Source organism: Oncorhynchus tshawytscha, linkage group LG02, assembly GCF_018296145.1.
Source record: "Oncorhynchus tshawytscha isolate Ot180627B linkage group LG02, Otsh_v2.0, whole genome shotgun sequence".
Lineage (NCBI taxonomy): Eukaryota > Metazoa > Chordata > Actinopteri > Salmoniformes > Salmonidae > Oncorhynchus > Oncorhynchus tshawytscha.
Genome location: NC_056430.1, coordinates 67442619 through 67458768, shown reverse-complemented (window position 1 = coordinate 67458768; position 16150 = coordinate 67442619). Strand labels below are relative to the sequence as shown.

Sequence of the window (16150 nt, the reverse complement as noted above, 5' to 3'; positions counted from 1 at the left end):
CATAACCTGAAAGGCCGCTCAGCAAGGAAGAAGCCACTGCTCCAAAACCGCCATAAAAAAACGGACTACGGTTTGCAACTGCACATGGGGACTTTTTGCAGACATGTCCTCTGGTCTAATGAAACTGTTTGGCCATAATGACCATTGTTATGTTTGGAGGGAAAAAGGGGATGCTTGCAAGCCGAAGAACACCATCCCAACCGTGGAGCACGGGGGTGGCAGAATCATGTTGTGGGGGTGCTTTGCTGCAGGAGGGACTGGTGCACTTCACAAAATGGAGGGCATCATAAGGAAAGAATATTATGTGGATATATAGAAACAACATCTAAAGACGTCAGTCAAGAAGTTAAAGCGTGGTCGCAAATGTGTCTTCCGAATGGACAATTACCCCAAGCATACATCCAAAGTTGTAGCAAAATGGCTTAAGGACAACTAAGTCAAGGTATTGGAGTGGCCATCACAAAGCCCTCACCGCAATCCTATAGAAGATTTGTGTGCAGAACTGAAAAAGCTTGTGCGAGCAAGGAGGTCTACAAAAATGACTCAGTTACACCAGCTCTGTCAGGAGGAATGGGCCAAAATTCACCCAACGTATTGTGGCTACCCAAAACATTTGACCCAAGTTAAACAATTTAAAGGCAATGCTACCAAATACTAATTGAGTGTATGTAAACTTCTGACTCACTGGGAATTCGATGAAGGAAATAAAAGCTGAAATAAGTAATTCTCTCTACTATTATTCTGACATTTCACATTCTTAAAATAAAGTGGTGATCCTAAGTGACCTAAGACAGGGAGTTTTTACTGAGATTAAATGTCAGGAATTGTGAAAAAGTGAGTTTAAATGTATTTGGCTAAGGTGTATGTAAACTTCCAACTTCTACTCTCTGTCTCTCTCTCTCGCTCGGTCTCTATATATATATTCAAAGCCATATCCCTGTAATGCTTAGAGAAGATCTCATGTCAAGATGATCTCATGTCAAGTGTCACTGAAGTGCTGTGATTGCAGGTTCACCTGCCACATCTAAAGTTTATTATTTAGGGTTGTTGCTATAGGCCACCAAGTGCTAACACTTAGTTTCTAAATAATTTGTGTGAAATGCCTGATAGTGTATGTGATGTAAACATAGAGATATACTTCCTTGGAGACCTGAATATTGACTGGTTTTCATCAAAAAGTCCGCTCAACAGGAAGCGTCTAGCTGTAACCAGTGTCTGTAAATGGTTCAGGTTATTAATCAACCTACCAGGTTGTTTACAAACACTAGTGGAACAAGATCATTCACATGTATTGATCACATTTTTACTAATACTGTAGAACCTTGTTCTAAAGCTGTATCCATACCCATTGGATGCGTTGATCACAATATAGTGGCTATAGCCAGGAAAGCCAAAGTTCCAAAAGCTGGGTTTAAAATGTGATGAATTTATGAAATTGCTTCTTCCAATTATTGATAAAAATGCACCTATTAAGAAACTGACTGTTAGATCTGTTTAGGATCCATGGGATTGATGAGGAATTTAAAAACTGTACAGTGGCCTGCGAAAGTATTCACCCCTCTTGGCATTTTTCCTATTTTGTTGCCTGCCTTACAACCTGGAATTAAAATATATATATTTTTTGGTGGGGGTTGTATCATTTGATTTACACAGCATGCCTACCACTTTGAGGATGCAACATATTTTTATTGTGAAACAAACAAAAATGAAGACAAAAAAACTGAAAACATGAGCGTGCATAACTATTCAACCCCCCAAAGTCAATACTTTGTAGAGCCAACTTTTGCAGCAATTACAGCTGCAAGTCTCTTTGGATATGTCTCTATAAGCTTGGCACATCTAGCCACTGGGATTTTTGCCCATTCTTCAAGGCAAAACTGCTCCAGCTTCTTCAAATTGGATGGGTTCCTGTTGGTGTACAGCAATCTTTTCCTGCTGATGTACAGCTATCTTTAAGTCATACCACAGATTCTCTATTGGATTGAGGTCTGGACTTTGACTAGGCCATTTCATGGCATTTAAATGTTTCCTTTTAAACCACTCAAGTGTTGCTTTAGAAGTATGCTTCGTGTAATTGTCCTGCTGGAAGGTGAACCTCCGTACCAGTCTCAAATCTCTGGAAGACTGAAACAGGTTTCCATCAAGGATTTCCCTGTATTTAGCGCCATCCATCATTCCTTCAATTCCGACCAGTTTCCCAGTCCCTGCCAATGGAATAACATCCCCACTGCATTATGCTGCCACCACCATGCTTCACTGTGGGGATGGTTGATAAGGGAATTTATATGCTTAAAGGTAATGATTAAAGAATTCCACCCTGAAATGTAACTATTAGTGATTATTAGTTTATGTAGCATGTATAATGAATAATTAAAGTACTAAACATAAGTCCAATAAGGTTTGGTAGAGACATGGGAGGGAGAGAAATGTGTGTGTGTGTGTGACTAAGAAGATACCAAGAACAATTCAACTGTGTATGACCTCCCCATACTAGAACTCTGAGAAACTTACAATAGGACAAGGAGTCCTTTCAAGGTTCCTCTAATCTCGGGGGAATTGAACTGTCGGCTTGGTAGTGATAAACAGTGGATACAACTCACCTACTGTTCGTGTGTATGTATGTGCTTAGGATATCTACTGTTTGTGTGGAGGTATGTGCGTAAGTAGGGAGTGAGTTATAAAATGGATGGTTTTGTATTATGGACTTCAGAACATTCTCGTGAATAAACTGTACGAGCCTTTTGCATAAGCTGAGTCTTTGCCTAATTATTATTAAACCCAGGGTCTTACAAACCTCTGGGATTGGTCAAAGCTATTGTTTGTTAGTTATTATCATTGGGATTGAAAATTCTCGTGACAATGGTGTTCTCGGGGTGATGAGAGGTGTTGGGTTTGAGCCAGACATAGTGTTTTCCTTGATGGCCAAAAAGCTACATTTGAGTCTCATCTGACCAGAGTACCTTCTTCCATATGTTTGGGGAGTCTCCCACATGCCCTTTGGGGAACAACAAACATGTTTGCTTATTTTTTTCTTTAAGCAATATTTTCTTTTCTGGCCACTCTTCCATAAAGGCCAGCTCTGTGGAGTGTACGGCTTAAAGTGGTCCTATGGACAGATACTCCAATCTCCGCTGTGAAGCTTTGCAGCTCCTTCCGGGTTTTCTTTGATTCTCTTTGCGGCCTCTCTGATTAATGCCTTCCTTGCCTGGACCATGAGTTTTGGTGGGTGGACCTCTCTTGGCAGGATTGTTGTGGTGCCATATTCTTTCCATTTTTTAACAATGGATTTAATGGTGCTCTGTGGGATGTTCAAAGTTTCAGATAGTTTTTTTATAACCCATCCCTGATCTGTACTTCTCCACAACTTTGTCCCTGGCCTGTTTGGAGAGCTCCTTGGTCTCAATTTTGCCGCTTGCTTTTTTTCATTTCACTTCACCAATTTGGACTATTTTGTGTATGTCTATTACATGAAATCCAAATAAAAATCTATTTAAATTACAGGTTGTAATGCAAGGCACTGTATGGTTGAAAGAGATGGGGCAAAAGGAGTGGCTAATAAGTCTGGCTGCACATCTGATTGACTGACTTACTGCAAATTGAGAATTGATGTGACTAAACTCAACAAAAAGAAGAAGAAAAAGTATTATGAAGCCAAAATCAATGATATAAAGAATGATGGAAAAATAATTGGAGTACTTTAAATGAATTTATGGGGAGAAAGACAAATTCATCTCCGTCTTTCATTGAATCAGATGGCTTATTCATCACAAAACCATTTGATGTGCCAATTATTTGAATGATTACGTCATTAGCAAAGTGGGCAAACTTAGACAAGAAATGCCAACAACGAACAGTGAGCCATTGTATTCATGCATAAAAAAAACATATAATGAAAGAAAAGCATTGTCATATTTCTTTTTAGTTAGTGCAGGCAAGGTGCAAAAATGATTGTTATTGATCAATAATGACAAACATCCTGGCACTGACAACTACTGAGGATGGTAGCTGACACTATAGCCACTCCTATCTGTCATATATTTAATCTGAGTACAGAGGGAAGTGTTTGTCCTCAGGCCTGGAGGGAAGCCAAAGTCAGTCGGCTACCCATGAGTGGTAAAGCGGCCTTTACTGGTTCTAAAAGCAGACCTATCTGCTTGTTGCCAGCTCTTAGCAAACTGTTAGAAAAAATGGTGTTTGACCAAATACAATGCTATTTCTCTGTAAACTGACAACATACTTTCAGCATACTTATAGAGAAGGGCACTCAACATGTACTGCACTGACACAAATGACTGATGTCACACCCTGATCAGATTCACCTGTCCTCGTTATTGTCTCACCCCCCTCCAGGTGTGGCTTGTTTCCCCCAATGTATTTATCCCTGTTTCCTGTCTCTCTATGCCAGTTCGTCTGGTATGTTAGTCAAGTCAACCAGCGTGTTTTTCCCATACTCTTTTTTTCTATTCTCTTTGTGGTAGTCCTCCTGGTTTTGACCCCTGCGTGACTCTGGACTTCTTTCCCGCCTGCCTGATCATCCTGCCTGGCCTGACTTTCATTCTGCCTGCCCTTCGGTACCTTTTGGACTCTGAACTGGTTTTGACCTTTTTGCCTGTACACACCCATTCTCTTGCCTTCCCCTATTGGATGAATAAATATTGTAAGACCCCAACCATCTGCCTCCTGTGTCTGCATCTGGGTCTCGCCTTGTGTTATGATAGATGATTGGTTGAAATAAATTAATAATAATAATATTGTGGGAGCTGTACTTTTAGACTTCAGTGCAGAATTTGATATTATTGACCATAACCTGTTGTTCAGAAAACTTATTTTTGAATGGACAGAAAATTGCTTTTCAACCACTGCCATATCATGGATTCAGAGCTATCTATATGTTAAAACTGAATTCATTTGATGTTTGATTTTTGCAGTTTGCTGTTCGCTCAACATATAGAAATGAGAAGCAGGCCAAAGAGTTTAGGCACCATACTGCAGAGGTGGAGAGAAACAACATCAGAGAGAATCTGAAAAACTCTCTCCATCATGTCAGATGGCACCACAGACAGTTCTGTGAAAGACGAGGAGTTAGTTTGTCAGATTCTGTCACAAGGGCAAGATCGAGTCGAAGTGTGTTGGCATCAAGTAGGTGGAGAAGACAGACCCGGCACACATAAGCAACGCCATCAGTGCCATCATGGAGGGAGTGGGGGAGCAAGTTGGTCGCTCTTGGAACAGATGGAGCTGCTGTGATGACCGGAGCCAAGAATGGTGCGGTCAGCAGGCTGAAGGGGGACAGGGCCTACATCACCGGCATCCACTGTATGGCACATCGCCTTGAACTGACCTTTTCTGATGCCATCCGGTCCAACTTGATGTTTCAGAAAGTAGAAGACCTCCTCAGTGGGCTCTACACCTTCTACCACAGCAGTCCACTGAACAGGGCAAACCTGGTAAACAGCTTCCAGGCTCTTGGGCACACACCACTGGCGCCCATCAGAATTGGCGGGACCCGATGGGTAGGACACCTATTGCGTGCACTGGACCACTTCCTGCGAGGTTACCAGGGGCTTGTCCAGCACCTGGAACAGGTAGTGGCTCTAGATTGCTATGCTAATTACTCCAAATGTCATCATCAATATGTAATGTCCAGTAATAACAACAAACACGGTTACAATTAGTAACATCATGTTTCAATGCTTTATGCACTGATAAAATGTGTCATATCTAATATCATTTTTTTTGTGGACGGCAATTAATTGTCTATTTGTATGTCTTTGTTCTTTATCCATTTCAGATTCAATCTGCTGATGCCCAAAATGTCTGATGTGTCCAGCAGGCCAAGGCCAGGAAATACTACTGCGAGGGAGGCTGTTGTTATCCGCTTTTGTGGCCTCCTGCATGACACACTAACACACTTGAGCATCCTGTCCGCCTATCTGCAGAGGTCCACCATCGCCATAGCGGAAGCCCACAGTTCCTTGTGCTCAACACAGGCTGTACTTAAGAAGTACAAAACCAGGTATGTTTATTTAAGCTGCAATAAGATATACTTCCCTTAAGTGAATGAAGAGAAAGGATTATGTCAATGAGAGGGTGTGTTGTAAAGGAACATTCTGAAAGGATGGTAAAATGAGCCTGTTGTCATCAGAGAAGGGCCCATGATGAAAGGCCACAATGGCCAACAGATATGAGGGAATTTCACTGACCAGAGGTGACAGCAAGACGCTCGTCACCTCACAGGACAAAATGCTTGACAGGCGAGTGGCGAGTATGACTGACAGGTTCCAGGACGCCAGTAAAGGGGTCCTGTGTGCCACCAAGCTGGTCAACTTCACCAACTGGCCAGAGTCAGGACATGCAGCAGCAGGTTACTCTGTTTTCTATTACAGGGCAGTCAGGTTAGTTTTTATATTTTTATAGTTTAAACTGCATAATGCTTGTTGTAATGTATACAATTATTCTAGATTTTGGAGACATTGAACTGGAAACCCTGGTGGACCAGTGGACTGTTCTGGAGACCTCTGGCATCCATGTTGAAAGGATCCCTGACCAGTGGACTGTCCTGGAGACCTCTGGCATCCATGTGGAAAGGATCCCTGACCAGTGGACTGTCCTGGAGACCTCTGGCATCCATGTGGAAAGGATCCCTGACCAGTGGACTGTCCTGGAGACCTCTGGCATCCATGTGGAAAGGATCCCTGACCAGTGGACTGTCCTGGAGACCTCTGGCATCCATGTGGAAAGGATCCCTGACCAGTGGACTGTCCTGGAGACCTCTGGCATCCATGTGGAAAGGATCCCTGACCAGTGGACTGTCCTGGAGACCTCTGCCATCCATGTGGAAAGGATCCCTGACAAGTGGACTGTCCTGAGACCTCTGGCATCCATGTTGAAAGGATCCCTGACCAGTGGACTGTCCTGAGACCTCTGGCATCCATGTCCACAGGAAAGGATCCCTGACCAGTGGACTGTCCTGGAGACCTCTGGCATCCATGTGGAAAGGATCCCTGACCAGTGGACTGTCCTGCTGAGACCTCTGGCATCCATGTGGAAAGGATCCCTGACCAGTGGACTGTCCTGGAGACCTCTGCCATCCATGTGGAAAGGATCCCTGACAAGTGGACTGTCCTGGAGACCTCTGGCATCCATGTTGAAAGGATCCCTGACCAGTGGACTGTCCTGGAGACCTCTGGCATCCATGTTGAAAGGATCCCTGACCAGTGGACTGTCCTGGAGACCTCTGGCATCCATGTGAAAGGATCCCTGACCAGTGGACTGCCCTGAAGGTGCCAATGTACCAAGGGCCCCAGTACCTGCAGAAGATGTCCTGGTTCTGTGTCAACAGCAGCCATCAGCATTCCTGCCCTGATTTGCTAGCATTGGTTGACCTGGTCCTGTCCTTCCCTGCCTCCACAGATCAATGTGAAAGAGGTTTTAATACCATGAAACAGGTGAAAAACGATTGACGGTCCAACCTAAAGTCTGATACACTGTCAGATTTCCTTATGGTCCAGCTGTCCTCTCCAGAGATCAGGGAGTATGGTCCGATAAAAGCTGTGATTCTGTGGCACCAGGACTCTGTCAGGAGCAGGAGGCCAGACTTCATGGACTGTGCAAAGAGGCTGATTGCGGTAGAGAGTGAGGAGTCTGATGAGGAGGTTTAAGTTTATTACAATGATTAAGCATCTGATAGGTTTACAAAACCTTCAAATGTACTTTTATGTTTGATCTTTACGTACATTTAATAGCCAATACTTCAGTAGAATTTTGAGTTCAAGAGTTCTTCAGTTGTATTCAGGCTGGGAAATTAAATCGAGCCACAGCCAAAATTAACCACCAATCTGATAAGTCTCTATTTGACCTGTATTTTATCAGGGTATTTCTACTCAAAGTAAAGGATTTGTAGATGTGTTTCCCCTTTGTATCAGGAGAACACCAGTTCTATGTCCACTGCACTTCTCATAATTGTATCATTTTTGCACTCTGGACAGCACTTTTGGTCAACTACAGTTGTTTTTAAATGTGCTCTACAAATACACTTGATTTGATTAACTGTTGATCAATATATTAAAATAATTTTGTTTCAAATTCTGCTCTGGCCTCTTCTTTAAGTTTGTATTCAACATAATACCTTATCCCAATGAAATGTACTGAAATCAAATCAAATCAATTTATATAGCCCTTCGTACATCAGCTGATATCTCAAAGTGCTGTACAGAAACCCAGCCTAAAACCCCAAACAGCAAGTAATGCAGGTGTAGAAGCACAGTGGCTATATGAATGTATATTTGACCCACAAAGGCAATTTATTATTTTGGCCGGTGAAAAAAGATGCTTTTTTACCAGTCCCCTTGGCAGGTGAGCCCAAAAATACATATCGGACACTAGTTACACACACACACAAGCACACCACCCTGCTATTCAGAATAATACGTGACAATACAGTAGAATTATCTAGATTAGAGATATCCAGAGTAGAGCTATCCAGATTAGAGGTCGCAATTGTAAATGAGAACTTGTTCTCAACTTGCCTACCTGGTTAAATAAAGGTGAAATAAAATAAATAAAAAGAGATAACTGACATACAAGACACTCACATGTATCTGAGTTCTGACTCTCTTCTGACCAGCACATCTCGAATCCTGTCAATCTTGAAAAGCTCTCCCTCGATGTCATCTATGGTGATGGTGGAGTCTGCCATGGAGACAATGTCCTCTTCTGATCAGAGAAGACACACACACACACACACACACACACACACACACACACACACACACACACACACACACTTGGGTTGGCATAGCAACATTGTGACAGGATAAAGCTGGCATACGCATAAAGATGGCTGTATGACACAACATGTCCTACTGTAGCATCATGGATAAGGTAGCTTGGGACCAGATCATCATCTTTGTATGCTGCCAAGCAAAACATTGATTTTGTCTGGTTCAATGCAGGCTAAGGAATTCAATTAGGGTTTGTTCCAGGCTTAATCAAATACACACATAGCAAAAACTGAAAAACAGAGAGATATGCTTCTTAAGAAATCTAGCCAGGGCCTAACGCTTTTGCTGTGATGAAAACAATTAATTAAAAGTCACAAAATCTACGCTTTGGCAGCAAGTTCGAGGCTTCTTCGTCAGTCATTGTTATGAGAAACGTTAGAGGTAAAAACTTTTCAGCCTTTGAGTACAAAGACTTTTTAGCAATTCCCCAGCGTTTGAGAAGTAGAGGTAGAAGAAGTTCCTTGTAATTACTGTTGATGGTCTGAACCCACAGAGACTCTGGGGAACCATTTGAGAAAAGAGTTGACTGTCTGAGTGCTCTGGTGCAGACAGTGCTCTGGCTCACAGTGAGTAAATGAGAGCGTGAGAGCGAGCGAGCGAGAGAGAAAGTTTGCGCACGAGCGAGTCTGCCTCTGTGTCCTACCTCCCTCACCCCCAGTGGGCTTTGAGCAGAATATAAATCACCAAGAAAAATAGATCCAAGTATGAACAGCTACTTATGGGGTTTTACAGCGGAAGCCAGACATCAGCAAAAGGAAATACCTAACAGAATGACATTACAATAAATACTTATGTGTATATCAATGTGCACATCTTGCCAGGCCATTTCTTTAAGTTGCTTTATAACATTTACTTGGCTTTTTACCACTTTGGTAACCAGAGTGTAATTACTATGGGTAGTTTACCATCCTTTACCACTATTCCATCTAACCTGCTGTTACACATTGTGATCATAGATCATGTATTATAAGCTTTGCCACATCTCAGCCACTATATCTAACCCGTTTGTCTGTCTGCCCCGAGCTGTTAACATCAAGCTTTGTTTTCCCTCAAAGTCCCAACAACTAGTGTGGGATGGAGCCAGTTCAAAACGTTTCAGCTTCAGACCCACTGCAGAATTTCAATCGAGCCAAACACTCTGCCATGAAATCAAACATTCCACTGCTTCCACCTCCCCGACTCCCTATTGTTTTCGCAGATTTATGCCTACTAGTTGCACAAATGAGGATTATACATGTATTTACCATCTGATCCCAGATCAGTATTTCTTGATCAAACATTCAACTGCATCCACAACTACCTATTTCTTTCGCAGATTTACACCTACAAGTCTCAGAAAAAAAACAGATTATACATGGATTTAACTTTATTTACTGATCCTAGACCTGTCAGAAAGATCAGTAATTCCTTGATGAAGGTGTATTGAGGTATGCTGCTGAGTGTCCTGCGTGCCAAAATACTGTGTTAGCTTGCTGAGCTAAAGGAAGTCAGAGGTTCAACAGTTCAGTCAGTCTGCCTTCTCTTTCTCCGAGTCTCTTCTGAGTCTCGTCTGCTGGTGTCTTGGTTCCCTAGCGGCTCTGCTAACTAACTCTCCCCCGCTGTTGAGCTGCTCTGTGTTGAGCCCGACTAACTGAGACACCAGCTGGACTGGGGATTGAGAAACCTCACACCACCACCACTGACTGAACAGAGAATCTGATAGTCTCATCCCTCAGGAGGAAGAGGGAGACGGTCTACTTTGATACCCTTTGCAATGACAAATACATACAAGATGTGTGTTATGTCTGGAAGTCAATTGACAATAAAGCTGAGAGAGAAGGAGAGGGGAAGAGCGCGAGAGAGAGAGAAATAAGGAGAGATATCCTTTTCACCTCGTCACACATAGGTTAGCCCCAGGGATGGCAGGCTGGACTGGGCTTGATGTGCAGAATCAGATATAACATCCTTTGAGGGAGCTGAAAGGAAGAGAAGAGGTGTATTCTAACTAGTACTAGCGGTGCGTGAGGAAAATCACTGGGGAAAGGCCTCCCAAGTGGTGCAGTGGTCTAAGGCACTGCATTGCAGTGCTAGCTGTGCCACTAGAGATTCTGGGTTCGAGTCCAGGCTCTGTCCAGGAGACCCATGGGGCGATGCACAATTGGCTCAGTGTTGTCCGGGTTAGGAGAGGGTTTGGCCGGTAGGGATGTCCTTGTCCCATTGCGCACTAGCGACTCCTGTGGCGGGTCGGGAGCAGTGCACACCTACATGGTTGCCAGGTGTACGGTTTCTTCTCCAACACATTGGTGCGGCTGGCTTCCGGGTTAAATGGGCATTGTGTCAAGAAGCAGTGTGGCTTGGTTGGGTTGTGTTTCGGAGGACGCACGACTCTTGACCTTCGCCTCTCCCGAGTCCGTACGGGAGTTGTAGTGATGAGACAAGACTGTAACTACCAATTGGGGAGAAAAATGGGTAAAAAGCCAAGCCCCCTGTCCCCCCATCCACAAAAAAAGCCATAATTCAACATATATAGCATGTGCAGTAACAGACAGTTACCTGGCCTATAGAATGATCAAGCTAGTTAATGTTTCCGACATTTTCGGACCACAAAACAACTATTGATTTAGAACCACAGAGAGTTACCGCAAGTCACAAAGAAAACAGGAGCTGCCTCCACTATTGCAGCACAATTTCAACATCATCAAATCACCTCTGCTTAGTCTAATACAGTGACGCCTAAAAGACACCAAAAACAATTTACTCCAATCAACATAAGCTAAATACGATGTGGCTGTCCATGGTTCTGATTTCTGTGTGTGCGCACATTCGGGTAAGTAGAGAAACATGTTGACTCACCCTACTTGTAGAGCAAAGCCAATGCCATCCTCCTCTCTTTCATGTTGACAAAACGGTCTATCACTCTGTCATGCAGTACATGCTTTATTTTTTGTTGTCCTATGCTACCTGGCTAAAATGCTTGCTCGCTAGCCTAACTTCTATTCATAGGAAACGTTGGCTCGTTAACATTAGCCTTCTACATCCGGCTACGTATTGAACTTGCATCAAATCACATTTTATTTGTCACATGCGCCAAATACAACAGGTATAGGTAGACCTTACATTACAAATACCCGTCAAAAAGTAAGAGATAAGAAAAACAAATGATTAAAGAGCAGCAGTAAATAACTATAGCGGGGCTATATACAGGTGTTACAGGTTCAGAGTCAAATGTGTCATTGTGCGGAGGCACCGGTGCCGAGGTAATTATGTACATGCAGGTAGGGTTATTAAAGTGGCTATGCATAGATAAGAACAGAGAGTAGCAGCAGCGTATGAGGGTGGCAAATAGTCTGGGTAGCCATTTGATTGGCTGTTCAGGAGTCTTATGGCTTGGGGTTAGAAGCTGTTTAGAAGCCTCTTGGGCCTGGACTTGGCGCTCCGGTAACGCTTGCGGTAGCAGAGAGAACAGTCTCTGACTGGGGTGGCTGGAGTCTTTGACAATTTTTAAGGCTTTCCTCTGACACCACCTGGTATAAAGGTCCTGGATGGCAGGAAGCTTGGCCCCGGTAATGTACTGGGCCGTACGCACTACCCTCTGTAGTGCCTTGCGGTCGGAGGCCGAGCTGTTGCCATACCAGGGAGTTATGCAACCCGTCTCAGGGCAGGGGCACAACAATGTATGAATTAATGGTTGGGATCAGAATTGCCATTATAATCATTGGCCAGTTCGGAGAAAAAAGTAAAAGCACAAGTACAAATCCCTATCTCTATCCATGGCTAATTTAGGAAAGGGACAATTTTAGCTAGCTGGCTAATTAGCCAAAGGAGGACAACAACACAACGAGATGCAGCAATTCAAGTTTTTCTATCAATGACGTATGCTCTCAATGGGATTTGAGAGCATACTTTGTTTTGGTGCACCAGGACCATTCACAGTTGAGCTCGCTCAGTTTAGCTCAATGCTGATTTGGAGACCAGATGCTCGCTGGCTTCCTTTGCATTCAATGCTACGGGTGGCAACAATATTGTACTCGTTTGGACCAGACAGCTTCAGATAGATTGCCTACACGTAGAGAGACAGAGGGGCGCTGTTTCGCTTGCTCGGATCCTTTCTCCTGTGAGATACATTCAGCCTCTTGCGAATTGAAGGAAAATGATGAAACACAGAGAGACTAAAGATAAATTATTGTATGTTATTTGTTTTCTTCTATTTTCTGGGGAAGTCTGGCTTACATGCCACTGCTGACTAGGCTCTGTGACCTTTGGCTTGTACTGAGAGAGTTAAAAAGCTGAAGAAAAGAGACTTGATGACTATCAGCAGTGTATATCCACTCATATCCCTTTGGCATCTGTCAGCATTGTATTGTGTACAAGCCTGAGACTCCCAAAGAGCCAAAGCACTCAGCTTTCTCAGCCAGGCACAAAGGATGAATACTTAGCTATATGAATCTTCACAGAGCCGCTCAGCTGTGTTACTATGACACACTTCCTGATGTGACCCGCTACAACAGCACTTACATCAAGACAGCCTTGGCACTTTTACTCCGGAGGGAGGGGTAGTCTCATCATAAAGACTGATTAGTTGACTCTGGATCTTAAAAACGTCAAACTTCATTCAAGTAAACCTGACAACACTCCAAACATTCCCTAAAGTTCAAATCTCTCTCTCTATAAATCTATTGTCTTTAGCGTCCCATTCCCATCCCTCCTCTGACCTACACTTCCCCCCTGTCAAGGACAATACACGTGGCACGTTGGGATTTCAAAATGCCACATCAGGCTTCCCAAAAGCCATCAGTGAGAGGTTCACTGTGTACCCAGCCTCCGGCGCCCATTTCCTTGACAGCCATCATCACGTCTGGGGCTGAGAGGTTGGTCGGGTCTGGTGTTACTAGGCGGCATGTTCACACCCATTCACTAAGGGAAAGAGATCAGGGCTGGAGGGGGGTCATTCCTGGAGTTGGAGCCAGGGTCACTGTGAGACTGCATAGCGAAAGCGTGTGTGTAATAGTGTGTGTGTGTGTGTGGTGTGTGTGTGTGTGTGTAGAGAGGAAGAAATGGATAATAGAGATACTGGAAGAACAGTCATCCAATTCCTCTGCAAAGCTTCTCATGTTGAGACAATTTCTGTGTTCCAAACTCAATTAAAAAAGTACACTACTACCTGTCTTTCAACCTCACTCTGTGGAACTAACTTTAAAAGTTTGACTGTGGGTCGCTCTAAGTCCATGTCTCTCACCCTCCCTAAGAGAATGTCTAGCACACTGTCACTGGAGGACACTGCTGCTTCTGTTAGCCGACCGTTACCACAGTGGGATTGAAACAAGGTCTCAAATTACTGTCTTTCTTCTCCTCCCTCTGTCCGTTATTTTTTTCCCCCTCCATCAGCCTGGGTGGTTTTCTTCTTAATGAGGTAGATATCACACAGTGACGGACTAACGGACAGGGAGGATGGGAGGGAGAGAAGAGGGAGGGAAGGAAGGAGGAAGGGTAGAAGGAGGGAGAGATGAGGGCGTGAGAAGACCGGAAATTAAGAGAGAGAGGGGTAGAGGGGAAAAATAGAGAAAGACAGGGTGAGAAAAAGAGAGAGAGATAGAGAGAAAAATATATATATATAGAGGGAGAGAGAGATAGAAAGAGAGAAAGAAAGAAAGAAGGAAGGAAGTGCAGTAATAGCCTACATGGACTTTGATTGAAGAGAAATAGAAGATAATGACTAAAACAATAAAATGTTTAAGTTACAAATAAATTCTATAAATTATTCTCAACAAACAAACACTTTCCTATTCCTTTTGTTGTTGAAACATGAAATCAAAAGGAGAATTGTTAATGTAATGATATGAATAGTGTGGGAACAGTGTGTCCCCAGCCTTGCAAAACGGACACTCGCAATGTTCTCTTCCATTCTTAATGTCTTGTTAAGTCTCATCATCTATAATTTGGGGTGCAATTTACTGACTATAATGGCGTACACCCTGTGACTGTACACATTATTCTAAAACACGTTATTTAAAAAACTCACTTATGGCTTTACATCACCTGCCATCACATGGTTGGAGAGTTACTTATCCAATAGAACCCAGAGAGTATTCTTCAATGGAAGTTTCTCTAACATCAGATATGTATAGTGTGGTATCCCTCAGGGCAGTTGCCTTGGGTCGTTACTCTTCTCTATTTAAAAAAAATGATTTGCCACCTGTCTTACAAGATGCTAAAATTACTATGTATTCTGTTGATTGCACACTCAACACATCTGCACCTACTGCCAGTGAGCTCACTGAGACTCTTAGCAAGGAGTTACAGTCAGTGTCAGAATGAGTCATTAACAATAAACTGGCCTTAAATATATCTAAAAACCAAACCTCAAATGAAGTTGTGCATAAAGGGGGTGACCATTGAACAAGTTGAAGAAGCTGAACTCCTAGGAGTGACATTGGATGGTCAGTTATCATGGTCAAGTCATATTGAACAAAGTTGTTGTAAAGATGGGGAGAGGTATGTCTGATACAAAAATATGTTCTGCGTTTTTGACACAAGTGTACCACAACTGTTCGGGCTTGATCACTGTCTGGTAATATGGCCAGGTGGAGCAAAGAAAAACCTATTAAAGCTGCAGCAGGCTCAAAGCAAAGCAGCATGCCTTGCCCTTAACTGCACACACAGAACTAACATCATCAACATGCATCATAGTATTTCATGTTTGAGGGTTTAGGAGAAACTGACTACTTCTTTTGTGTGTTTGAAAACGCCTAACCATTTGAATAATCTATTTGCATACACTTCAAACAGACATGCACTGTACATACCGCAGCAGACACACCACTATGGGTTTCTTCACTGTACCCAAACCAAAAACACATTTAATGCATCACTCAGTTACAGTGTCTTCGGAAAGTATTCTGACTTTTTTCCACATTTTGTTACGTTAAAGCCTTATTCTAAAATGTATTAAATAAAACAATATCCTCAGTAATCTACACACAATAGCCCATAATGATAAAGCGAAAACTGTTTTTTCTCATTTTTTGCAAATGTATTAACAATAAAAACAGAAATACCTTATTTACATAAGTATTCAGACCCTTTGCTATGAGACTCGAAATTGAGCTCAGGTGCTTCCTGTTTCCATTGATAATTCTTGAGATGTTTCTACAACTTGATTGGAGTCCACCTGTGGGAAATTCAATTGATTGAACATGACTTGGAAAGGCACACATCTGTCTATATAAGGTCCCACAATTGACAGTGCATGTCAGAGTAAAAACCAAGCCATGAGGTTGAAGGAATTGTCCATAGAGCCCCGAGACAGGATTACAGTGGGGCAAAAAAGTATTTAGTCAGCCACCAATTGTGCAGGTTCTCCCACTTAAAAAGATGAGAGGCCTGTAATT

At 43.0% G+C, this 16150-nt stretch overlaps 1 protein-coding gene across 1 annotated transcript in view; it reads right to left on the bottom strand.

Moving 5' to 3' along the window:
• LOC112264013 (bMERB domain-containing protein 1) overlaps positions 1–16150 on the bottom strand; it is a 42650-nt gene that overhangs the window by 24248 nt on the left and 2252 nt on the right. The window contains exon 2 of the mRNA XM_024440628.2: positions 8595–8715. Coding sequence (XP_024296396.1) covers positions 8595–8715 — 121 coding nt within the window. The remainder of the gene's footprint in view (positions 1–8594; positions 8716–16150) is intronic.